Here is a 21,893-nt window from a genome sequence, read left to right as displayed (position 1 = left end):
GATGGGTATTCAGGCTGTGAACAGTGTGATAGAGATGGTTGATGGGTATTCAGGCGATAGCAGTGTGATAGTGATGGTTGATGGGTATTCAGGCTGTGAACAGTGTGATAGTGATGGTTGATGGGTATTCAGGCTGTGAACAATGTGATAGTGATGGTTGATGGGTATTCAGGCTGTAGCAGTGTGATAGTGATGGTTGATGGGTATTCAGGCTGTGAACAGTGTGACAGTGATGGTCGATGGGTATTCAGGCGATAGCAGTGTGATAGTGATGGTAGATGGGTATTCAGGCTGTGGACAGTGTGACAGTGATGGTTGATCGGTATTCAGGCTGTGAACAGTGTGACAGTGATGGTTGATGGGTATTTAGGCGATAGCAGTGTGATTGTGATGGTTGATGGGTATTCAGGCTGTAGCAGTGTGATAGTGATGGTTGATGGGTATTCAGGCTGTGAACAGTGTGATGGTTGATTGGTATTCAGGCTGTAGCAGTGTGATTGTGATGGTTGATGGGTATTCAGGCTGTGAACAGTGTTATAGTGATGGTTGAAGGGTATTCAGGCTGTAGCAGTGTGATAGTGATTGTTGATGGGTATTCAGGCTGTGAACAGTGTGATAGTGATGGTTGATGGGTATTCAGGCTGTAGCAGTGTGATAGTGATGGTTGATGGGTATTCAGGCTGTGAACAGTGTGATGGTTGATCGGTATTCAGGCTATAGCAGTGTGATTGTGATGGTTGATGGGTATTCAGGCTGTGAACAGTGTGACAGTGATGGTTGATGGGAATTCAGGCTGGAGCAATGTGATAGTGATGGTTGATGGGTATTCAGGCTGTGAAAAGTGTGACAGTGATGGTTGATGGGTATTCAGGCTGTAGCAGTGTGACAGTGATGGTTGATGGGTATTCAGGTTGTGAACAGCGTGATAGTGATGGTTGAAGGGTATTCAGGCGATAGCAGTGTGATAGTGATGGTTGATGGGTATTCAGGCTGTGAACAGTGTGATAGTGTTGGTTGATGGGTATTCAGACTGTGAACAGTGCGATAGAGATGGTTGATGGGTATTCAGGCTGTAGGAGTGTGATAGTGATGGTTGATGGGTATTCAGGCTGTGAACAGTGTGATAGTGATGGTTGATGGGTATTCAGGCTGTAGCAGTGTGATAGTGATGGTTGATGGGTATTCAGGCTGTGAACAGTGCGATAGAGATGGTTGATGGGTATTCAGGCTGTAGCAGAGTGATAGTGATGGTTGATGGGTATTCAGGCGATAGCAGTGTGATAGTGATGGTTGATGGGTATTAAGACTGTGAACAGTGTGATAGTGATGGTTGATGGGTATTCAGGCTGTAGCAGTGTGACAGTGATGGTTGATGGGTATTCAGGTTGTGAACAGCGTGATAGTGATGGTTGAAGGGTATTCAGGCGATAGCAGTGTGATAGTGATGGTTGATGGGTATTCAGGCTGTGAATAGTGTGATAGTGATGGTTGATGGGTATTCAGGCTGTGAACAGTGTGACAGTGATGGTTGGTGGGTATTCAGGCTGTGAACAGTGTGATAGAGATGGTTGATGGGTATTCAGGCGATAGCAGTGTGATAGTGATGGTTGATGGGTATTCAGGCTGTGAACAGTGTGATAGAGATGGTTGATGGGTATTCAGGCGATAGCAGTGTGATAGTGATGGTTGATGGGTAATCAGGCTGTGAACAGTGTGATAGTGATGGTTGATGGGTATTCAGGCTGTGAACAATGTGATAGTGATGGTTGATGGGTATTCAGGCTGTAGCAGTGTGATAGTGATGGTTGATGGGTATTCAGGCTGTGAACAGTGTGACAGTGATGGTCGATGGGTATTCAGGCGATAGCAGTGTGATAGTGCTGGTAGATGGGTATTCAGGCTGTGGACAGTGTGACAGTGATGGTTGATGGGTATTCAGGCTGTGAACAGTGTGACGGTTGATGGGTATTTAGGCGATAGCAGTGTGATTGTGATGGTTGATGGGTATTCAGGCTGTAGCAGTGTGATAGTGATGGTTGATGGGTATTCAGGCTGTGAACAGTGTGATGGTTGATCGGTATTCAGGCTGTAGCAGTGTGATTGTGATGGTTGATGGGTATTCAGGCTGTGAACAGTGTGACAGTGATGGTTGATGTGTATTCAGGCTGTAGCAATGTGATAGTGATGGTTGATGGGTATTCAGGCTGTGAACAGTGTGATAGTGATGGTTGATGGGTATTCAGGCTGTAGCAGTGTGATAGTGATGGTTGATGGGTATTCAGGCTGTGAATAGTGTGATAGTGATGGTTGATGGGTATTCAGGCTGTGAACAGTGTGACAGTGATGGTTGGTGGGTATTCAGGCTGTGAACAGTGTGATAGAGATGGTTGATGGGTATTCAGGCGATAGCAGTGTGATAGTGATGGTTGATGGGTATTCAGGCTGTGAACAGTGTGATAGAGATGGTTGATGGGTATTCAGGCGATAGCAGTGTGATAGTGATGGTTGATGGGTATTCAGGCTGTGAACAGTGTGATAGTGATGGTTGATGGGTATTCAGGCTGTGAACAATGTGATAGTGATGGTTGATGGGTATTCAGGCTGTAGCAGTGTGATAGTGATGGTTGATGGGTATTCAGGCTGTGAACAGTGTGACAGTGATGGTCGATGGGTATTCAGGCGATAGCAGTGTGATAGTGCTGGTAGATGGGTATTCAGGCTGTGGACAGTGTGACAGTGATGGTTGATGGGTATTCAGGCTGTGAACAGTGTGACAGTGATGGTTGATGGGTATTTAGGCGATAGCAGTGTGATTGTGATGGTTGATGGGTATTCAGGCTGTAGCAGTGTGATAGTGATGGTTGATGGGTATTCAGGCTGTGAACAGTGTGACAGTGATGGTTGATGTGTATTCAGGCTGTAGCAATGTGATAGTGATGGTTGATGGGTATTCAGGCTGTGAACAATGTGATAGTGATGGTTGATGGGTATTCAGGCTGTAGCAGTGTGATAGTGATGGTTGATGGGTATTCAGGCTGTGAACAGTGCGATAGAGATGGTTGATGGGTGTTCAGGCTGTAGCAGAGTGATAGTGATGGTTGATGGGTATTCCGGCGATAGCAGTGTGATAGTGATGGTTGATGGGTATTAAGACTGTGAACAGTGTGATAGTGGTGGTTGATGGGTATTCAGGCTGTAGCAGTGTGATAGTGATGGTTGATGGTTATTCAGGCTGTGAACAGTGCGATAGAGATGGTTGATGGGTATTCAGGCTGTAGCAGAGTGATAGTGATGGTTGATGGGTATTCAGGCTGTGAATAGTGTGATAGTGATGGTTGATGGGTATTCAGGCTGTGAACAGTGTGACAGTGATGGTTGATGGGTATTCAGGCTGTAGCAGAGTGATAGTGATGGTTGATGGGTATTCAGGCTGTGAATAGTGTGATAGTGATGGTTGATGGGTATTCAGGCTGTGAACAGTGTGACAGTGATGGTTGATGGGTATTCAGGCTGCAGCAGTGTGATTGTGATGGTTGATGGGTATTCAGGCTGTGAACAGTGTGACAGTAATGGTTGAAGGGTATTCAGGTGACATCAGTGTGATTGTGATGGTTGATGGGTATTCAGGCTATAGCAGTGTTATAGTGATTGTTAAAGGGTATTCAGGCTGGAGCAGTGTGACAGTGATGGTTGATGGGTATTCAGGCTGTAGCAGTGTGATAGTGATGGTTGATGGGTATTCAGGCTGTGAACAGTGTGATAGTGATGGTTGATGGGTATTCAGGCTGTAGCAGTGTGATAGTGATGGTTGATGGGTATTCAGGCTGTGAACAGTGTGATAGTGATGGTTGATGGGTATTCAGGCTGTGAACAGTGTGACAGTGATGGTTGATGGGTATTCAGGCTGTAGCAATGTGATAGTGATGGTCGGTGGGTATTCAGGCTGTGAACAGTGTGACAGTGATGGTTGATGGGTATTCAGGCTGTGAACAGTGTGACAGTGATGGTTGATGGGTATTCAGGTTGTGAACAGTGTGGTAGTGATGGTTGAAGGGTATTCAGGCGATAGCAGTGTGATAGTGATGGTTGATGGGTATTCAGGCTGTGAATAGTGTGATAGTGATGGTTGATGGGTATTCAGGCTGTGAACAGTGTGACAGTGATGGTTGGTGGGTATTCAGTCTGTGAACAGTGTGATAGAGATGGTTGATGGGTATTCAGGCGATAGCAGTGTGATAGTGATGGTTGATGGGTATTCAGGCTGTGAACAGTGTGATAGAGATGGTTGATGGGTATTCAGGCGATAGCAGTGTGATAGTGATGGTTGATGGGTATTCAGGCTGTGAACAGTGTGATAGTGATGGTTGATGGGTATTCAGGCTGTGAACAATGTGATAGTGATGGTTGATGGGTATTCAGGCTGTAGCAGTGTGATAGTGATGGTTGATGGGTATTCAGGCTGTGAACAGTGTGACAGTGATGGTCGATGGGTATTCAGGCGATAGCAGTGTGATAGTGATGGTAGATGGGTATTCAGGCTGTGGACAGTGTGACAGTGATGGTTGATGGGTATTCAGGCTGTGAACAGTGTGACAGTGATGGTTGATGGGTATTTAGGCGATAGCAGTGTGATTGTGATGGTTGATGGGTATTCAGGCTGTAGCAGTGTGATAGTGATGGTTGATGGGTATTCAGGCTGTGAACAGTGTGATGGTTGATTGGTATTCAGGCTGTAGCAGTGTGATTGTGATGGTTGATGGGTATTCAGGCTGTGAACAGTGTTATAGTGATGGTTGAAGGGTATTCAGGCTGTAGCAGTGTGATAGTGATTGTTGATGGGTATTCAGGCTGTGAACAGTGTGATAGTGATGGTTGATGGGTATTCAGGCTGTAGCAGTGTGATAGTGATGGTTGATGGGTATTCAGGCTGTGAACAGTGTGATGGTTGATCGGTATTCAGGCTATAGCAGTGTGATTGTGATGGTTGATGGGTATTCAGGCTGTGAACAGTGTGACAGTGATGGTTGATGGGAATTCAGGCTGGAGCAATGTGATAGTGATGGTTGATGGGTATTCAGGCTGTGAAAAGTGTGACAGTGATGGTTGATGGGTATTCAGGCTGTGAACAGTGTGATAGTGATGGTTGATGGGTATTCAGACTGTGAACAGTGCGATAGAGATGGTTGATGGGTATTCAGGCTGTAGCAGTGTGATAGTGATGGTTGATGGGTATTCAGGCTGTGAACAGTGTGATAGTGATGGTTGATGGGTATTCAGGCTGTAGCAGTGTGATAGTGATGGTTGATGGGTATTCAGGCTGTGAACAGTGCGATAGAGATGGTTGATGGGTATTCAGGCTGTAGCAGAGTGATAGTGATGGTTGATGGGTATTCAGGCGATAGCAGTGTGATAGTGATGGTTGATGGGTATTAAGACTGTGAACAGTGTGATAGTGATGGTTGATGGGTATTCAGGCTGTAGCAGTGTGACAGTGATGGTTGATGGGTATTCAAGTTGTGAACAGCGTGATAGTGATGGTTGAAGGGTATTCAGGCGATAGCAGTGTGATAGTGATGGTTGATGGGTATTCAGGCTGTGAATAGTGTGATAGTGATGGTTGATGGGTATTCAGGCTGTGAACAGTGTGACAGTGATGGTTGGTGGGTATTCAGGCTGTGAACAGTGTGATAGAGATGGTTGATGGGTATTCAGGCGATAGCAGTGTGATAGTGATGGTTGATGGGTATTCAGGCTGTGAACAGTGTGATAGAGATGGTTGATGGGTATTCAGGCGATAGCAGTGTGATAGTGATGGTTGATGGGTAATCAGGCTGTGAACAGTGTGATAGTGATGGTTGATGGGTATTCAGGCTGTGAACAATGTGATAGTGATGGTTGATGGGTATTCAGGCTGTAGCAGTGTGATAGTGATGGTTGATGGGTATTCAGGCTGTGAACAGTGTGACAGTGATGGTCGATGGGTATTCAGGCGATAGCAGTGTGATAGTGCTGGTAGATGGGTATTCAGGCTGTGGACAGTGTGACAGTGATGGTTGATGGGTATTCAGGCTGTGAACAGTGTGACAGTGATGGTTGATGGGTATTTAGGCGATAGCAGTGTGATTGTGATGGTTGATGGGTATTCAGGCTGTAGCAGTGTGATAGTGATGGTTGATGGGTATTCAGGCTGTGAACAGTGTGATGGTTGATCGGTATTCAGGCTGTAGCAGTGTGATTGTGATGGTTGATGGGTATTCAGGCTGTGAACAGTGTGACAGTGATGGTTGATGTGTATTCAGGCTGTAGCAATGTGATAGTGATGGTTGATGGGTATTCAGGCTGTGAACAGTGTGATAGTGATGGTTGATGGGTATTCAGGCTGTAGCAGTGTGATAGTGATGGTTGATGGGTATTCAGGCTGTGAATAGTGTGATAGTGATGGTTGATGGGTATTCAGGCTGTGAACAGTGTGACAGTGATGGTTGGTGGGTATTCAGGCTGTGAACAGTGTGATAGAGATGGTTGATGGGTATTCAGGCGATAGCAGTGTGATAGTGATGGTTGATGGGTATTCAGGCTGTGAACAGTGTGATAGAGATGGTTGATGGGTATTCAGGCGATAGCAGTGTGATAGTGATGGTTGATGGGTATTCAGGCTGTGAACAGTGTGATAGTGATGGTTGATGGGTATTCAGGTTGTGAACAATGTGATAGTGATGGTTGATGGGTATTCAGGCTGTAGCAGTGTGATAGTGATGGTTGATGGGTATTCAGGCTGTGAACAGTGTGACAGTGATGGTTGATGGGTATTCAGGCGATAGCAGTGTGATAGTGCTGGTAGATGGGTATTCAGGCTGTGGACAGTGTGACAGTGATGGTTGATGGGTATTCAGGCTGTGAACAGTGTGACAGTGATGGTTGATGGGTATTTAGGCGATAGCAGTGTGATTGTGATGGTTGATGGGTATTCAGGCTGTAGCAGTGTGATAGTGATGGTTGATGGGTATTCAGGCTGTGAACAGTGTGATGGTTGATCGGTATTCAGGCTGTAGCAGTGTGATTGTGATGGTTGATGGGTATTCAGGCTGTGAACAGTGTGACAGTGATGGTTGATGTGTATTCAGGCTGTAGCAATGTGATAGTGATGGTTGATGGGTATTCAGGCTGTGAACAGTGTGATAGTGATGGTTGATGGGTATTCAGGCTGTAGCAGTGTGATAGTGATGGTTGATGGGTATTCAGGCTGTGAACAGTGTGATAGTGATGGTTGATGGGTATTCAGGCTGTGAACAGTGTGACAGTGATGGTTGATGGGTATTCAGGCTGTGAACAGTGTGATAGTGATGGTTGATGGGTATTCAGACTGTGAACAGTGCGATTGAGATGGTTGATGGGTATTCAGGCTGTAGCAGTGTGATAGTGATGGTTGATGGGTATTCAGGCTGTGAACAGTGTGATAGTGATGGTTGATGGGTATTCAGGCTGTAGCAGTGTGATAGTGATGGTTGATGGGTATTCAGGCTGTGAACAGTGCGATAGAGATGGTTGATGGGTGTTCAGGCTGTAGCAGAGTGATAGTGATGGTTGATGGGTATTCCGGCGATAGCAGTGTGATAGTGATGGTTGATGGGTATTAAGACTGTGAACAGTGTGATAGTGGTGGTTGATGGGTATTCAGGCTGTAGCAGTGTGATAGTGATGGTTGATGGGTATTCAGGCTTTGAACAGTGCGATAGAGATGGTTGATGGGTATTCAGGCTGTAGCAGAGTGATAGTGATGGTTGATGGGTATTCAGGCTGTGAATAGTGTGATAGTGATGGTTGATGGGTATTCAGGCTGTGAACAGTGTGACAGTGATGGTTGATGGGTATTCAGGCTGTAGCAGAGTGATAGTGATGGTTGATGGGTATTCAGGCTGTGAATAGTGTGATAGTGATGGTTGATGGGTATTCAGGCTGTGAACAGTGTGACAGTGATGGTTGATGGGTATTCAGGCTGCAGCAGTGTGACAGTGATGGTTGATGGGTATTCAGGCTGTGAACAGCGTGATAGTGATGGTTGATGGGTATTCAGGCTGTGAACAGTCTGATAGTGATGGTTGAAGGGTATTCAGGCTGTAGCAGTGTGATTGTGATGGTTGATGGGTATTCAGGCTGTGAACAGTGTGACAGTAATGGTTGAAGGGTATTCAGGCGACATCAGTGTGATTGTGATGGTTGATGGGTATTCAGGCTATAGCAGTGTTATAGTGATTGTTAAAGGGTATTCAGGCTGGAGTAGTGTGATAGTGATGGTTGATGGGTATTCAGGCTGTGAACAGTGTGATAGTGATGGTTGATGGGTATTCAGGCTGTGAACAGCCTGATAGTGATGGTTGAAGGGTATTCAGGCTGTAGCAGTGTGATAGTGATGGTTGATGGGTACTCAGGCTGTGAACAGTCTGATAGTGATGGTTGAAGGGTATTCAGGCTGTAGCAGTGTGATTGTGATGGTTGATGGGTATTCAGGCTGTGAACAGTGTGATAGTGATGGTTGATGGGTATTCAGGCTATAGCAGTGTGATAGTGATGGTTGATGGGTATTCAGGCTGTGAACAGTGTGATAGTGATGGTTGATGGGTATTCAGGCTGTGAACAGTCTGATAGTGATGGTTGAAGGGTATTCAGGCTGTACCAGTGTGATGGTGATGGTTGATGGGTATTCAGGCTGTGAACAGTCTGATAGTGATGGTTGAAGGGTATTCAGGCTGTAGCAGTGTGATTGTGATGGTTGATGGGTATTCAGGCTGTGAACAGTGTGACAGTGATGGTTGAAGGGTATTCAGGCGACATCAGTGTGATTGTGATGGTTGATGGGTATTCAGGCTATAGCAGTGTTATAGTGATTGTTAAAGGGTATTCAGGCTGGAGCAGTGTGATAGTGATTGTTGAAGGGTATTCAGGCTGGGTCAGTGTGACTGTGATGGTTGATGGGTATTCAGGCTGTGAATTGTGGGATAGTGATGGTTGATGCTCAAACTGACTGCAACACTGGAGTAGACAGTGAGAATGAATTTAGCAGCTTCACTTTAGCTTGTGAACTGCCAGGGAAGACTCATTCAGATCACTAAGCCTGTGAGTTCAGAAAATGAACACAACTATCTCTGTTTTCCTTTATTAGAGTGAATTTGCAGCAGAAAATGAATCTCGAGTGGAAACTGAGAGACACAAACGGCTTCAGGATGAGCACAGGAGGTATGTATTCCCGAGTGTACCATGCTAAAAAGTTTTCATATTCAGATATGTTGTACTGAGTGAAGTTTTCCTGGGGCTTTTGTGTAATGGACTGGTTCTTCTATAAACATGGATTTATTTTGTCTTCCTTTCTAAAGGAAAAACAAAGCTTTCTTGGACAATCTTGAAACGAGCCAAGGAGCCTCTGAAAATGTGCTCCCTTTCTGCACTTCTGTTTGTAATGAGGAGAATATGATATCTGGCAACATGCACTCTGCCCCTGAATTAACATCTAAAGATTTGAGGGAGAACAAGCGACATAATTCTGGATGCATAATCAAAGATACTTTCTGCAGGGACTCTCCTAAAGGTAATTAATCATTTTATATCCGCTATCATAATTTCAAACAGGCAAAAACCCTCAAGTTTAAGGTGGATGTATGATCATTGGTAACCAGCCACAATCTAAAAAGGTATCTCTCTGCATTAGAGATATGTTGGTTACATATATCCTGAGGGGGGCTACTCTGTAAGTATAGAATAAGGTGAGTAGGCAGGTCTCCCATGAATCACCTTAACTAGTACAGGGACTGAACCATTCTGTTGGTATTCATGCCATTTTTTATACGAGTAGAAGCTCAGCACAAGGTCAACAGGTCTCCAAACAATCTGCAGGGTTAAATTGCCTTTGGGATTAAAGGGTTTAGTGTGTGACGAAGGACATTGGACTTTACCTTCCAGGTACATTCCTGGAAGAAATTTTGGTTCGTCATAGAATTTACAGTGCAGAAGGAGGCCATTCGGCCCATCGAGTCTGCACTGGTCCTTGGAAAGAGCACCCTACCCAAGCCCACACCTCCACTCTATCTCTGTACCTCAGGAACCACACCTACCCTTTCTTGGAGACGAAGGGAAACTTAACATGGCCAATCCACCTAAACTGCACATCTTTGGACTGTGGGAGGAAACCAGAGCACCCGGAGGAAACCCACGCAGACACGGGGAGAACGTGTAGACTCCGCACAGTGACCCAAGCCGGGAATCGAACCTGGGATCCTGGTGCTGTGAAGCAACTGTGCTAACCACTGTGCTACTGCGCCGCCCAAGAGGTGGTTTAAAGAATCAGTAAATGGCGAGAGGGGAGGTGGGAGGTTGCCAGTGCCGACTCAATGGGCCAAATGACCTCCTTCTGCATTGTAAAGATTCTGAGAGGTTGTGGTAAAGTCTAGCAGTGTAGATGGCTCTTTGCCCTATCTCGTGCAGCTAATATTGAGAGATAGGATAGGGTCCAGGATAGATCGTTGGAGATTCCAGATGTAATAGTGCAGGAGAAGGTTGAGAAGCCAATGTATCTGATACTCTGGCCATGACTGGAGGGAAAAGAATGGAAGTCCTTGGGAGTAGTCCCACTCAGCAGCAACTTTGGAGGAAATGGTGTGGTCAAGCAAATTTAAAGGTGCCAAGATAACAAGGACTAAGGGTGACAGTTCAACACAGTGACAGTAACACACAATGTCATTTCAGGAACAGAAACCTAATTGGAGGTATTTGAACATAAATTTGGAGAAATTGGAACATTGACTGCCAGGAAATATGTGAGCAGTGCTGGGAAGTGGCTCCACATTTTGGGACGCGAGGGGGTGGTGGGTTTTCTGGGGAGGGGAAAGATGAACGGGTTTTGAAAGGGTCAGGGACTTGATAAATCACAATTTGTATGTTGCTCAGGATTGCCAAGAGGATTATGGCAGCGTTGAATGCTGCTACACAAAACTTTCACATAATGGATTTGTCCAAGTTACTGCCACAATTCCCTATTGGGTTTTGTTAAACAGGTACTGATTCCGACTGGAATTTGATGAAACTGCAAAGCTGCTTCCCTGATTATGAAATGGCTGTCATTGAAGAACTCCTGCTACAGTGTGACGGAGACTACGAAAAGTTGATCCAGCTTCTGCAATGAATAAATTGGAAACAATCTCAATTATTTGAACAAGCATATCTCTTTCTCTGATCAAAATGGAAAACCCAGCAGGTTGGCTAGCATTTGTGTACTAGATTCCATTAGCTATTTTCTTAATTCATCTTTTAATTTGACTATTGATTTGAAACGATGCTGCACATTTCCAGTGTCACAGGAGTGTTGATGAAAAAATTCTGTCTCTCACATTATATTCAATTCTGCCTCTCACATTATAATCAATTCTGTTCTCACATTATATGACTGTGGGACATGTTGGTGGGAAATCCTGCTGTTTGCATTATACAACTAATTCTTAACTCTGTTGCAAATTGTAGATAACTTTGCAATTCAATGTACTTTCTGTGTCTGCTACTGAAGACAGCCCTGTGTGCAAAACAAATGACTCATAGTCAGGTGCTGACCCAGAGACAACGGACTATTCAAGGTCCAAATGCATTAAGATAACCCTGTTCTGCCTGGCTAGCTACGAGCTGGCAAATTGACAACAACAGGAAGAGGCTATAGATTACAAACTAATAACCATTTATGGCATGGACTGAGATAATGGAGGACTAATTAGTTGCATGTAATGATTGTGACGCGAATAAAGGTGATTGATGTATGTAAATGAGATTACAAACCGATTTTGCTTTGAATCTGTATATTAACCCATGTGAGCCTTAGCTCAAGTGATACAAGTTGCTGTCATAGGCTGCGGAGTCTCTCAGGCCTTCTCTCCCAGAATTTTGACACAATAAACTGTTTTTTCTCCTTATACTCAGGCCTTTGTGTGAATATTTTCACCTCTAACAGGAGCATGAAGGGATCATTAAGCCCCTTGAGCCTATTCTGCCATTCTGTTAAATAACGGCACATCTTGATTTCGATCCAATTATCCTGCTTTGATCCCATGTGCTTTATCCAACCTAAAATCTATCTATTGAATGTGCACACTCTTACTGCTATTGGTTGTTGGGCAACAATCAACTAGGGATTTTATCCACTTGTGGATCAACTCTGACAATTATGGTTGTTTTTTTACTGCTTTTTTTACTTATACTCAGGCCTTCGTGTGAATATTTTCACCTCTGACATTTGGCATAGTCCAACAGGATGTTGCTGAGCCGAACGCCGCTCAAGCCGGTGGACAAGGCGAGTAGTCAAACCTTTGACTGCCAGAAATGAGAGTCACACTGTGAGACGGACGGACGGTGAGGTAACATCCAACGAATCTGGTATAAAGGCCAAGTGAGTAAAAGAGTCAGATTAAAATTTATTTTCTTTTGGTTTTGTTTTGTTGGTCCGCGATACCATTTTCTTCAGTACTAATTGGCTGCTCGAGGACCCATGCTGAGCCTGAATCAAGGGGGAAATTGAGCTCTCACGTGAAGGCCAGAGTTAGTTTGGAATCCGAGACATGCAGACTGTTCAGTGAATAACGGGTCATGAAATGTACCGTGACACAGTGACAAGCGACAGGACCGCCACCCTCCGGGAGTGGACGATAGGTAAAGCCTCTGAACACAGTCGCCTTGGCACACGGGTGATAGAGACGACACGGTTAACACATCATGGAAAAGAGGCCGCTTTTCTGAGGTCCCCCGGGATCCATGAGTCTGGCATTCGGGCAAGCGCGAAAGATACACTGAAGCGAGATAAGACAAAAAAGGCGGGGATCATTTTAGTCCATCAATTAATTACAGTTACAGAATCCGCACAGGCATCACCACAACAGACTACGGATATGCTAAACACCTCTAGCCAAGGAAACCCTCCTCCATATGCTTCCGCCCCACTACACACTGGGGAGGGGGGAAAGGTGACAGAAATTAAGTGCGCCGCCGTGCAGTGTTATGCCAACAATGCTAACGACAGATATAAAGCCTTCACCCCGTTGGAAAAACAGGCTATTTTAAAGGATTTAGGAACTTTCGCTCCCCGCAGCAAAAACACTAACTTTTCGAAAAACTGAATCCCCAACGGGACAATGCCCCCTTTATTCAGATGTTTAAGGATGGACTCTCTCATCCACACCAGACAATTCTAAGAATGGGAGTAGTGGCCGTGCCCACATTTGATGCTGCGGTTCAATGGACAAGCCAGGTAGATGCAAAGGATCAAGATACTCAGGATGAGGGCATGAAACCAGAAATACCAATAAAGCGGGAAAAGATAGCTGCAGCGCAGCCTACACAGCCCGCCGAGAGAATAATCGGAAAATGTTTTAATTGTGGGAAGGTGGGACATAAGTTCAAACACTGCAAAGCTAAGGCACAGAAGTGTGACAATTGTGGGAAACCCGGACACCAGAGTCATAGCTGTTGGCAAAAATCCGAGAAAACTAACGCAATTGACCGAAAAGATCAGGTAGCTTTCCTTGAATGGCTCAAGGAAAGGGGGAAGGGGCAGGCCTCCTGATGCCAGGTGGCCTCTGCTGATACAGGGACAGATAACCGTGTCTACATACCTGCCCTGTCAGGGGGTCAACAGTGCCAGATATTAATTGACACGGGGGCAGCCGTCTCCTTCACCGATATACCCTTACCAGTGACTAACATTGTCGGAGTAGGGGGCTCCAAGACCCGAGCCTATAAGAGTAGACCAGTGATTACCAGCTGACCGACTTATACCGATTCAACTTTTTGTATACCCTAACAATGAAGGTTGTGTCCTGGGGATGGATATTTTAAAAGAATTGAAAGTTCTGATAGACACAGCAAACCATAAGATTCACTTGCTATGACACAACGGGAATAAGGTTAAGCTTAACCAACCCTGCCACCATCTGGCCAAAGTAGGTAGTGCCAGCATCTTACAGCATGACTGGGACACAATACCGAGCCTTTTGGCACTGTCTGCAGGTCGCTGCCTGCGGTCTGGGCCATAACTAAACAGGAAACGGGCACCTATCACAGTAAACAGACCTGAACATACATCCCATAAACAATATCCCACTAAGCCAGAGGCACGACATGCCGTACAGGAGATTGTCCAGAATTTAGAGAACATGGGTATAGTCAGGCAAACTGAAAGTACTACTAATTGACCCATCTTGCCAGTCATCAATTCTGATAAAACATTCCATCTGAGCATTGATTACACCAAATTAAACAAAATAACACCCAAACTGCACCCCATAGTAGCGATCCCAAGCACTATTCTCAACGACTTAACTTCAGACCATAAAATCTTCACAGTTCTAGACATAGCAAACGGATTCTGGTCCATACTATTCGACCCAGAGTCTCAAAATAAATTTGCTTTCACAGTAGGGGACAGACAATACACTTAGACGAGATTACCACAGGGATTCCACAACAGCCCAGCTATTTTCCACCGAGTTATGAGCTCGCTGTTGGAGAACGTATTTTTGAGCCATATCGCAGCACAGTGCTGCAATACGTTGATGACCTGTTGATTGTGTCGGAGGATGTGTCCGGTCACGCCGCCCCGTTGACCGAAGTCTTACAGGCATTAGAGAAAGGAGGGTTTAAAGCTAAGCCCAAAAAGGCCCAGGTAAGACATAAGTCTGTCCTTTACCTCGGGCAACTGATATCACAGGGGACCCGCACGATGCCCCTTGACAGACAGACAGCGATACAGGAGATGTCCCGCCCCACCTCGGTTCGCAAAGTCTTAGGACTTTTCAGTTACAGTTTGATGCGACCATCAATTCACTCTGAGACACGAGTTGGAGTAAACTGTGGCTTTAATCAGCTTACAACTTAGCCTGCCTGCGACTGTGCTGAACTGAGGGCGGACTCGCAGGACCGCAGCACTTATACTTCCTGAAGGAGGCGGAGCCCTGTACAAGCTCCTCCTCTCCCCCTGTGGGCAGAGCCGCGCAACGGCTCACAGATGGAGCCCACAGGGACACAGCAATGTACAGTGTGAATTATAGTGGTTATGCATTCACCACACAGTTGAAATTCATTCATAACTTCGCTGCCTTAGCGGCACCGATCCAAAAACTTGTGCAAGGGGGGAAGCCTGACAACCACACCATCGACTGGGGTCTGGATCAGGAAGACGCAGACTGTAAATTGAAACAGGCATTAACCTCAGCCCCAGCCCTCGGCTACCGCAGTGTTCTTCAAACTTTTTTTCTGGGGACCCATTTTACCTTCGGGACCCAACCCGGCCGACCTTCACGACCCACGCCGGCCAACCTGAGCGACCCACGCCGGCCGACCTGAGCGACCCACCTAATGCACGATCAATTGTACAAAAACTAAGGTTGGTTACAACTGTGGCTTTATTGCAATAAGATGTGTGGCCTCCCACAGCAGCTGGAGAAATGGCTGCTCCTCCTACTGGGCGGAGCCAGCAGGCAGGGGCTACCGGCGAACCTGTAGTACAGGTCCTACCTTACATCACCTACCTTACATCACCTAATACAGGTGGTTTACCACATTCACCCCCTGTTAAAAATGAGTCCGGCGGGGGTGGTGGTGGAGAACTCTATACAATAGTGAATTTGTGTACAATGTTTTATCAGGGAAAAGAAAAAAAATGTCCTTTGAAAGTCCGGTGCCAGTTAGAGATTTAACCGGTCTGGTGCTTTGACGTTCCGCTGGGAGCGACGTAGCGGTGGCGGCGATGTCGATGCTGGCGATGTCGATGCTGGCCTGATGTTGGATGACTCCAGGAGTGTGCCGAAATCCTCTTCATCCTCTGGCGTGGGCAGGGGAAGGAGGGATGGTCCTGGTTGGGTTAATGTTGGGAGTGTCGGGGGAGGGGAGGGTGGCGCCGAGCCGGAGAAGTGTGTATGGGTGGAACCTGCTGGTGCCAGGTCCCTGAGGGAGACAGTATCTTGGTGGCAGTCGGGGTACGCCACATAGGCATACTGGGGGTTGGCATGGAGCAAGTGCACCCTATCCACCAACGGGTCCGCCTTGTGGAGTCGGACATGCCTACGGAGCAGGACCGGTCCTGGAGCTGCGAGCTAAATGGGGAGCGACACCCCGGATGTGGACTTCCTGGGGAAGGCAAAAAGACGTTCATGGGGTGTGTTATTCATAGCGTTGCACAGTAGTGACCGGATGGAGTGTAGTGCATCAGGGAGGACCTCCTGCTAGCGAGAGGCTGGGAGGTTCCTGGACTGTAGGGCCAGTTGGACAGCACTCCATACCGTCCCGTTCTCCCTCTCTACCTGCCCGTTTCCCCGGGGATTATAGCTGGTCGTCCTGCTGGAGGAGATACCCCTGCTGAGCAGGAACTGATGCAGCTCATCACTCATGAATGAGGATCCCCTGTCACTGTGGATGTAGGCAGGGAAACCGAACAGAGCGAAGATTGTGTTTTGGGCTTTGATGACGGTAGCAGACGTCATATCGGGGCATAGGATGGCGAAGGGGAATCTGGAGTACTCATCGACCGCACTGAGAATATACGTGTTTCGGTCAATGGAGGGGAGGGGCCCTTTGAAATCCACGCTGAGGCGTTCAAAGGGCTGGGAGGCCTTCACCAGGCGCGCACGGTCCGGCCGGTAGAAGGGCGGCTTGCACTCCGCACAGACCTGGCAGTCCCTGGTGACTGTCCATACTTCCTCGACGGAGTAGGACAGATTGCGAGCCTTGACAAGATGGTTCAATCATGTGACCCCCGGGTGACAAAGGCTGTCATGTAGGGCCCGGAGTCGGTCTACTTGTGCGCTGGCACATGTACCTCGGGATAGGGTGTCTGGGGGCTCGTTGAGTTTGCCGGGGCGATACAAAATCTCGGAATTATAAGTGGAGAGCTCGATTCTCCACCACAAGATTTTATCATTTTTGATCTTGCCCCGCTGCATGTTTTTAAACATGAAGGCTACCGACCGTTGGTCAGTGAGGAGAGTGAATCTCCTGCCGGCCAGGTAATGCCTCCAATGCCGCACAGCTTCAACGATAGCTTAGGCCTCTTTTTCGACGGACGATTGAGGGTGGTGGCAAGTACAATGTCTGATGCGTCACTTTCTACTTGGAAGGGCAGTGTCTCGTCTACTGCGTGCATCCCGGCCTTGGCTATATCAGCTCTGATATGGGCGAAGTCCCTCGGCCATAAGAGGAAAGTGGATGGACTGAATGAGTGGGCAGGCCTTGTCCGCATAGTTTGGGACCCATTGGGCGTAGTAGGAAAAGAACCCCAGGCAGCGTTTGAGGGCATGGGGCAGTGGGGGAGGGGATGCTCCATGAGGGGGCGCATGCGGTCGGGATTGGGCCCCAGAACTCCGTTCTGGACCACATAGCCGAGGATGGCGAAGCGGGTTGTGCTGAACACACACCTCTCCTTGTTGTAGTTGAGGTTGAGGAGATTGGGGTGTGGAGGAATTTGACAAGGTTGGCGTCGTGGTCCTGCTGAGCGTGGCCGCAGAGGTGACATTGTCTCGGTACAGGAAGGTGGCCCGCAAACCGTACGGGTTGACCATTCAGTCCATCTACCTTTGGAAGACTAAGACCCCGTTAGTGATGCCGAAGGGAACCCTGAGGAAGTGATAGAGACGACCGTCCGCCTCGAAAGTAGTGTATGGACGGTCCGATTTAAGAATGGGGAGCTGGTGGTAGGCGGATTTGAGGTCCATCGTTGAGACGACCCGGTACTGCGCAATCTGATTGACCATATCAGATATGCATGGGAGGGGGTACGCGTCGAGCTGCGTGTACCCATTGATGGTCTGGCTGTAGTCCACGACCATTCTTTGATTCTCCCCAGTTTTAACGACTACTACTTGGGCTCTCCAGGGGCTGTTGCTGGCCTCGATGATGCCTTCCCAAAGCAACCGCTGGACCTCGGACCTGATGAAGGTCTTGTCCTAGGTGCTGTACTGTCTGCTCCTGGTGGCAAAGGGTTTGCAATCCGGAGTTAGATTGGCAAAGCGGGAGGGTGGGTCGACCTTTAGAGTCTCGAGGCCGCACACAGTGCGGGGTGGTCGTGACAATATTGAGTTCTTTACCCGTCAGTCTGGCCTCAATAAAACTCGAGATGGATTTGTAGATATAGTATTATTTATTTTTAACCAACTTTCAAGGCTGACTCGCTCCACAGAGATTCAGAACACAGGCAGTCTTCTGAAGCCCCAGAACCGAGTGAAATCGGAGACAAAGAAACCTCTGCAAATATCATTCAAATGGCATCAAGTTTCACAGACAAGATTCCCATTGGTCATCCTATACACCTCCTGACCTGGCCATATATCCTGATTGGCTCACTTCGCATTCCTCAAACCTGGGCCTCTTGTTACCCAGCATCCTTTTCCCCATCCTCCATGAGGCTCAATCCCCCTTCCAGGCCATGCTTTCTGAATCCCTTTGTCCTTTGTTTGTGAGCTCACTACTATCAGACTGGCTCACATCTACATTATTCTAACGAATAATCCTATTTTATATCACATTCGTTTGTTCAATTCCTCATTCCCTCCTTTTATCAATTCATAACCTATCGGTCTAATCCGTAGCTACGGCCCCTTATCTAAGAAGATTTGTCGCTGCATTTCCAATTCTTGTTGCAGCACCCCGTCATCCGCTGCACCCTCGTGGATCCTAACCGCCAAGATTCTAGGGGCGTCTATCTGTTCCAGTGCGCCCTGTATTTTACCCATCACACATTTAAGGATGGCCAGGCCCACAGAGATGCAGCCGAGTGCCACTGCTAAAGACATGACCATATTTATCAACCAGTCCTTCCAACCTCCGAATCCCCAGTTACCCCAAGAGCCAGGGTCCTGCATACCGTCCAGGTGATCCCGTATGTGATCCATAAATTTAGTGATGTTAGCAGTTAGGCCTTGAACTCCCATGATACACTTGCCCTGCACTATGGTGCATACCCCACCCTCACGGGCCAGAAGATAGTCAAGAGCATACCGGTTCTGCATGGCAAACAACCGCAGCTGAGACAATTCCTTGGTTATTGCCCCGAGGGCTCCCAAGGTTTCGTAAGGTTTCCCAGGATGGTAAGGCCACAAATAAAATAATTCCTATCGCTGACCGCCAAGGAACCCCCCCCCCCACACCTCCCAGTATCAAGACGCTCAGAATTCCCCATCCAGCTGAGTGGCCCCGGTTGGGTGCTAGAACCTGAGGTTTTTTCCAGTTCTCGCAGAATTTGGCTGAGACTGCGCGGCGTGCCAACTGATTGTGCAGTATCCACGCAGAGGGGCAGGGGACTGTGGTAGGGACTAGAGTCCCGATAGCAATTTGGTGGGGAAATGGGGGTGACAAAACATTGGACGCTGTGCCCTTAAAAAAAAAAGTAGTATCCTTGCTCCGTATACAGGCTGGCATCACAATCAGTATATTGATTGAGCAGGGATCCCCCAGTAGTCCAGTTTATCCAGCTTTGGAGCGCCCATTCGGGCCTCCGAGCAATGCGGAAAGCCCTAGTCCCAATAGTGATATGAGAGACATTCGCCCAGTCACAAAGGAGCTGGAGGCCGGCGTTCAATGGAACGCAGGTGGTGTTGTAACAGATCCATTGGCCGGACACCTGAGTGACGTGACACCTCCTGTCCGTACAGGTGGGGAACAGGCATGTTATATTCGTTTCCACCTCTACCAGCAAACAGCCATACCCCTCACTGCTGAAACAATTCTCGTACGACCGGGGGTCTCTATTGGGAGTGAAGTGGCTAGGTATGTACGCCCTTCACCGTTGAAGCTTATCATACTGTGAGTGGGAATTATCCCGAGGAAGGGGAAGGCAAATAGTGAGTGGCGAGTACGTGCCTGGCGAAGAGTGTGTTTGTTTTCTGTGCGTAGTTTTCTTTGAGGAGCGCCATGGCGTCTGCATAGGTCAGGGTGTCCTGGATCAGCGGAAACACGTTGGAGCTCAACCTGGAGTACAGGATCTGTATCTTCTGAGCCTCTGTCGGAGGGGTGGTCGCTGAGTTGATATAGGCCTCGAAGCAAGCTAGCCAGCGATTAAAGTCCTTTTTGGCGTCGCTTGAGTGTGGATCCAGCTGCAGGCGATCTGGTTTGATTCGGAGGTCCATCTTTTAGAAAATCTTACTGCAATAAATTGATGCACGATCAATTGTACAAAGACTAAGGTTGGATACAACTGTGGCTTTATTGCAGTAAGATGTGTGGCCTCCCACAGCAGGTGGCGAAATGGTTGCTGAATAGAGAACAAGCTCCTCGTACTGGGCGGAGCCAGCAGGCAGGGGCTACCGGCGAACCTGTAACACAGGTCCGACCTTACATCACCTAATGCAGGTGTAACAGTGGTTTACCACTCCACCATTTTCTCTTACCTTGTTTGCTGCTGATAAAAATGGAGGAAATGGTTTTGGGTCCCTTTGGCCCTCATACACCCTCCTCCAATGGAACCTGTTGGATGAAGTTGAAGCCTTCCGGTGTCGGAAAGTATGGAGTCTCCATTTGGCCAAAGTTCAGAGTGAGGGGGGGGAGAGGGCACACGGGGGACGGGGGGAGAGGGCAGGATGGGTGTGGGGGGGAGAGGGCAGGATGGGGGTGGGGAGAGGAGGCAGGATGGGGTGGGGGGAGAGGGCAGGATGGGGTGGGGGAGAGAGGGCAGGATGGGGGTGGGGGAGAGAGGGCAGGATGGGGGTGGGGGGGGAAGAGGGCAGGATGGGGGTGGGGGGGAAGAGGGCAGGATGGGGGTGGGGGGGAAGAGGGCAGGATGGGGGTGGGGGGGGAAGAGGGCAGGATGGGGTGGGGGGGGAGAGGGCAGGATGGGGTGGGGGGAAGAGGGCAGGATGGGGGTGGGGGGAAGAGGGCAGGATGGGGGTGGGGGGAAGAGGGCAGGATGGGGGTGGGGGGAAGAGGGCAGGATGGGGGTGGGGGGAAGAGGGCAGGATGGGGGTGGGGGGAAGAGGGCAGGATGGGGGTGGGGGGAAGAGGGCAGGATGGGGGTGGGGGGGAGAGGGCAGGATGGGGGTGGGGGGGGAGAGGGCAGGATGGGGGTGGGGGGGAGGAGGCAGGATGGGGGTGGGGGGGAGGGGCAGGATGGGGGTGGGGGGGAGGGGGCAGGATGGGGGTGGGGGGGAGGAGGGCAGGATGGGGGTGGGGGGGAGGGGGCAGGATGGGGGTGGGGGGGAGGGGGCAGGATGGGGGTGGGGGGAGAGGGCAGGATGGGGGTGGGGGGGAGGGGGCAGGATGGGGGTGGGGGGGAGGGGGCAGGATGGGGGTGGGGGAGGGGGCAGGATGGGGGTGGGGGGGAGGGGGCAAGATGGGGGTGGGGGGGGAGAGGGCAGGATGGGGGTGGGGGGGAGGGGGCAGGATGGGGGTGGGGGGGAGGGGCAGGATGGGGGTGGGGGGAGGAGGCAGGATGGGGGTGGGGGGGAGGAGGCAGGATGGGGGTGGGGGGGCGGGGGCAGGATGGGGGGGGAGAGGGCAGGATGGGGGTGGGGGGAGGGGGCAGGATGGGGGTGGGGGGAAGAGGGCAGGATGGGGGTGGGGGGGAGAGGGTAGGATGGGGGTGGGGGGGAGAGGGTAGGATGGGGGGGAGAGGGTAGGATGGGGGTGGGGGTGGGGGGGAGGAGGCAGGATGGGGGTGGGGGGGAGGAGGCAGGATGGGGGTGGGGGGGAGAGGGCAGGATGGGTGTGGGGGGAGGAGGCAGGATGGGGGTGGGGATTGTCCAATTGCTTATCGTGAGATCGAGGCAACTCAGTTAGCCAAAGTTGCAGTTGGAAGGAAGTTAGAATTTGAAACAAACAGTCTCTTTAAATTCTGTAAATGAGATACCAAGCTTTGGGAGTGGGTTGGTTGCCATCCTCCTGCC

At 48.9% G+C, this 21,893-nt stretch overlaps 2 protein-coding genes across 3 annotated transcripts in view; both read left to right on the top strand.

Moving 5' to 3' along the window:
* The window catches only part of epsti1 (epithelial stromal interaction 1), a 117,165-nt gene extending 105,215 nt beyond the window's left edge, over positions 1-11,950 (top strand). The window contains exons 7-9 of one of the 2 annotated variants that reach the window (XM_038802864.1): positions 9,161-9,234; positions 9,372-9,583; positions 11,046-11,950. In XM_038802864.1, the coding sequence (XP_038658792.1) occupies positions 9,161-9,234; positions 9,372-9,583; positions 11,046-11,173 (414 nt within the window). In that variant the 3' untranslated portion in view covers positions 11,174-11,950. The remainder of the gene's footprint in view (positions 1-9,160; positions 9,235-9,371; positions 9,584-11,045) is intronic. The other variant, XM_038802865.1, reaches the window with a different exon arrangement.
* Positions 11,951-14,145: 2,195 nt separating this feature from the next.
* Positions 14,146-21,893, top strand: part of LOC119969125 (coagulation factor VII-like) — a 198,819-nt gene continuing 191,071 nt past the window's right edge. Inside the window, 2 exon segments of the mRNA XM_038802342.1 lie at positions 14,146-14,150; positions 14,446-14,689. Coding sequence (XP_038658270.1) covers positions 14,146-14,150; positions 14,446-14,689 — 249 coding nt within the window.

This window comes from Scyliorhinus canicula, chromosome 7, assembly GCF_902713615.1.
Source record: "Scyliorhinus canicula chromosome 7, sScyCan1.1, whole genome shotgun sequence".
Classification (NCBI taxonomy): Eukaryota; Metazoa; Chordata; class Chondrichthyes; order Carcharhiniformes; family Scyliorhinidae; genus Scyliorhinus; species Scyliorhinus canicula.
Note: the sequence above shows the minus strand (reverse complement) of the source record. Positions and strands in the feature narration are given on the sequence as shown.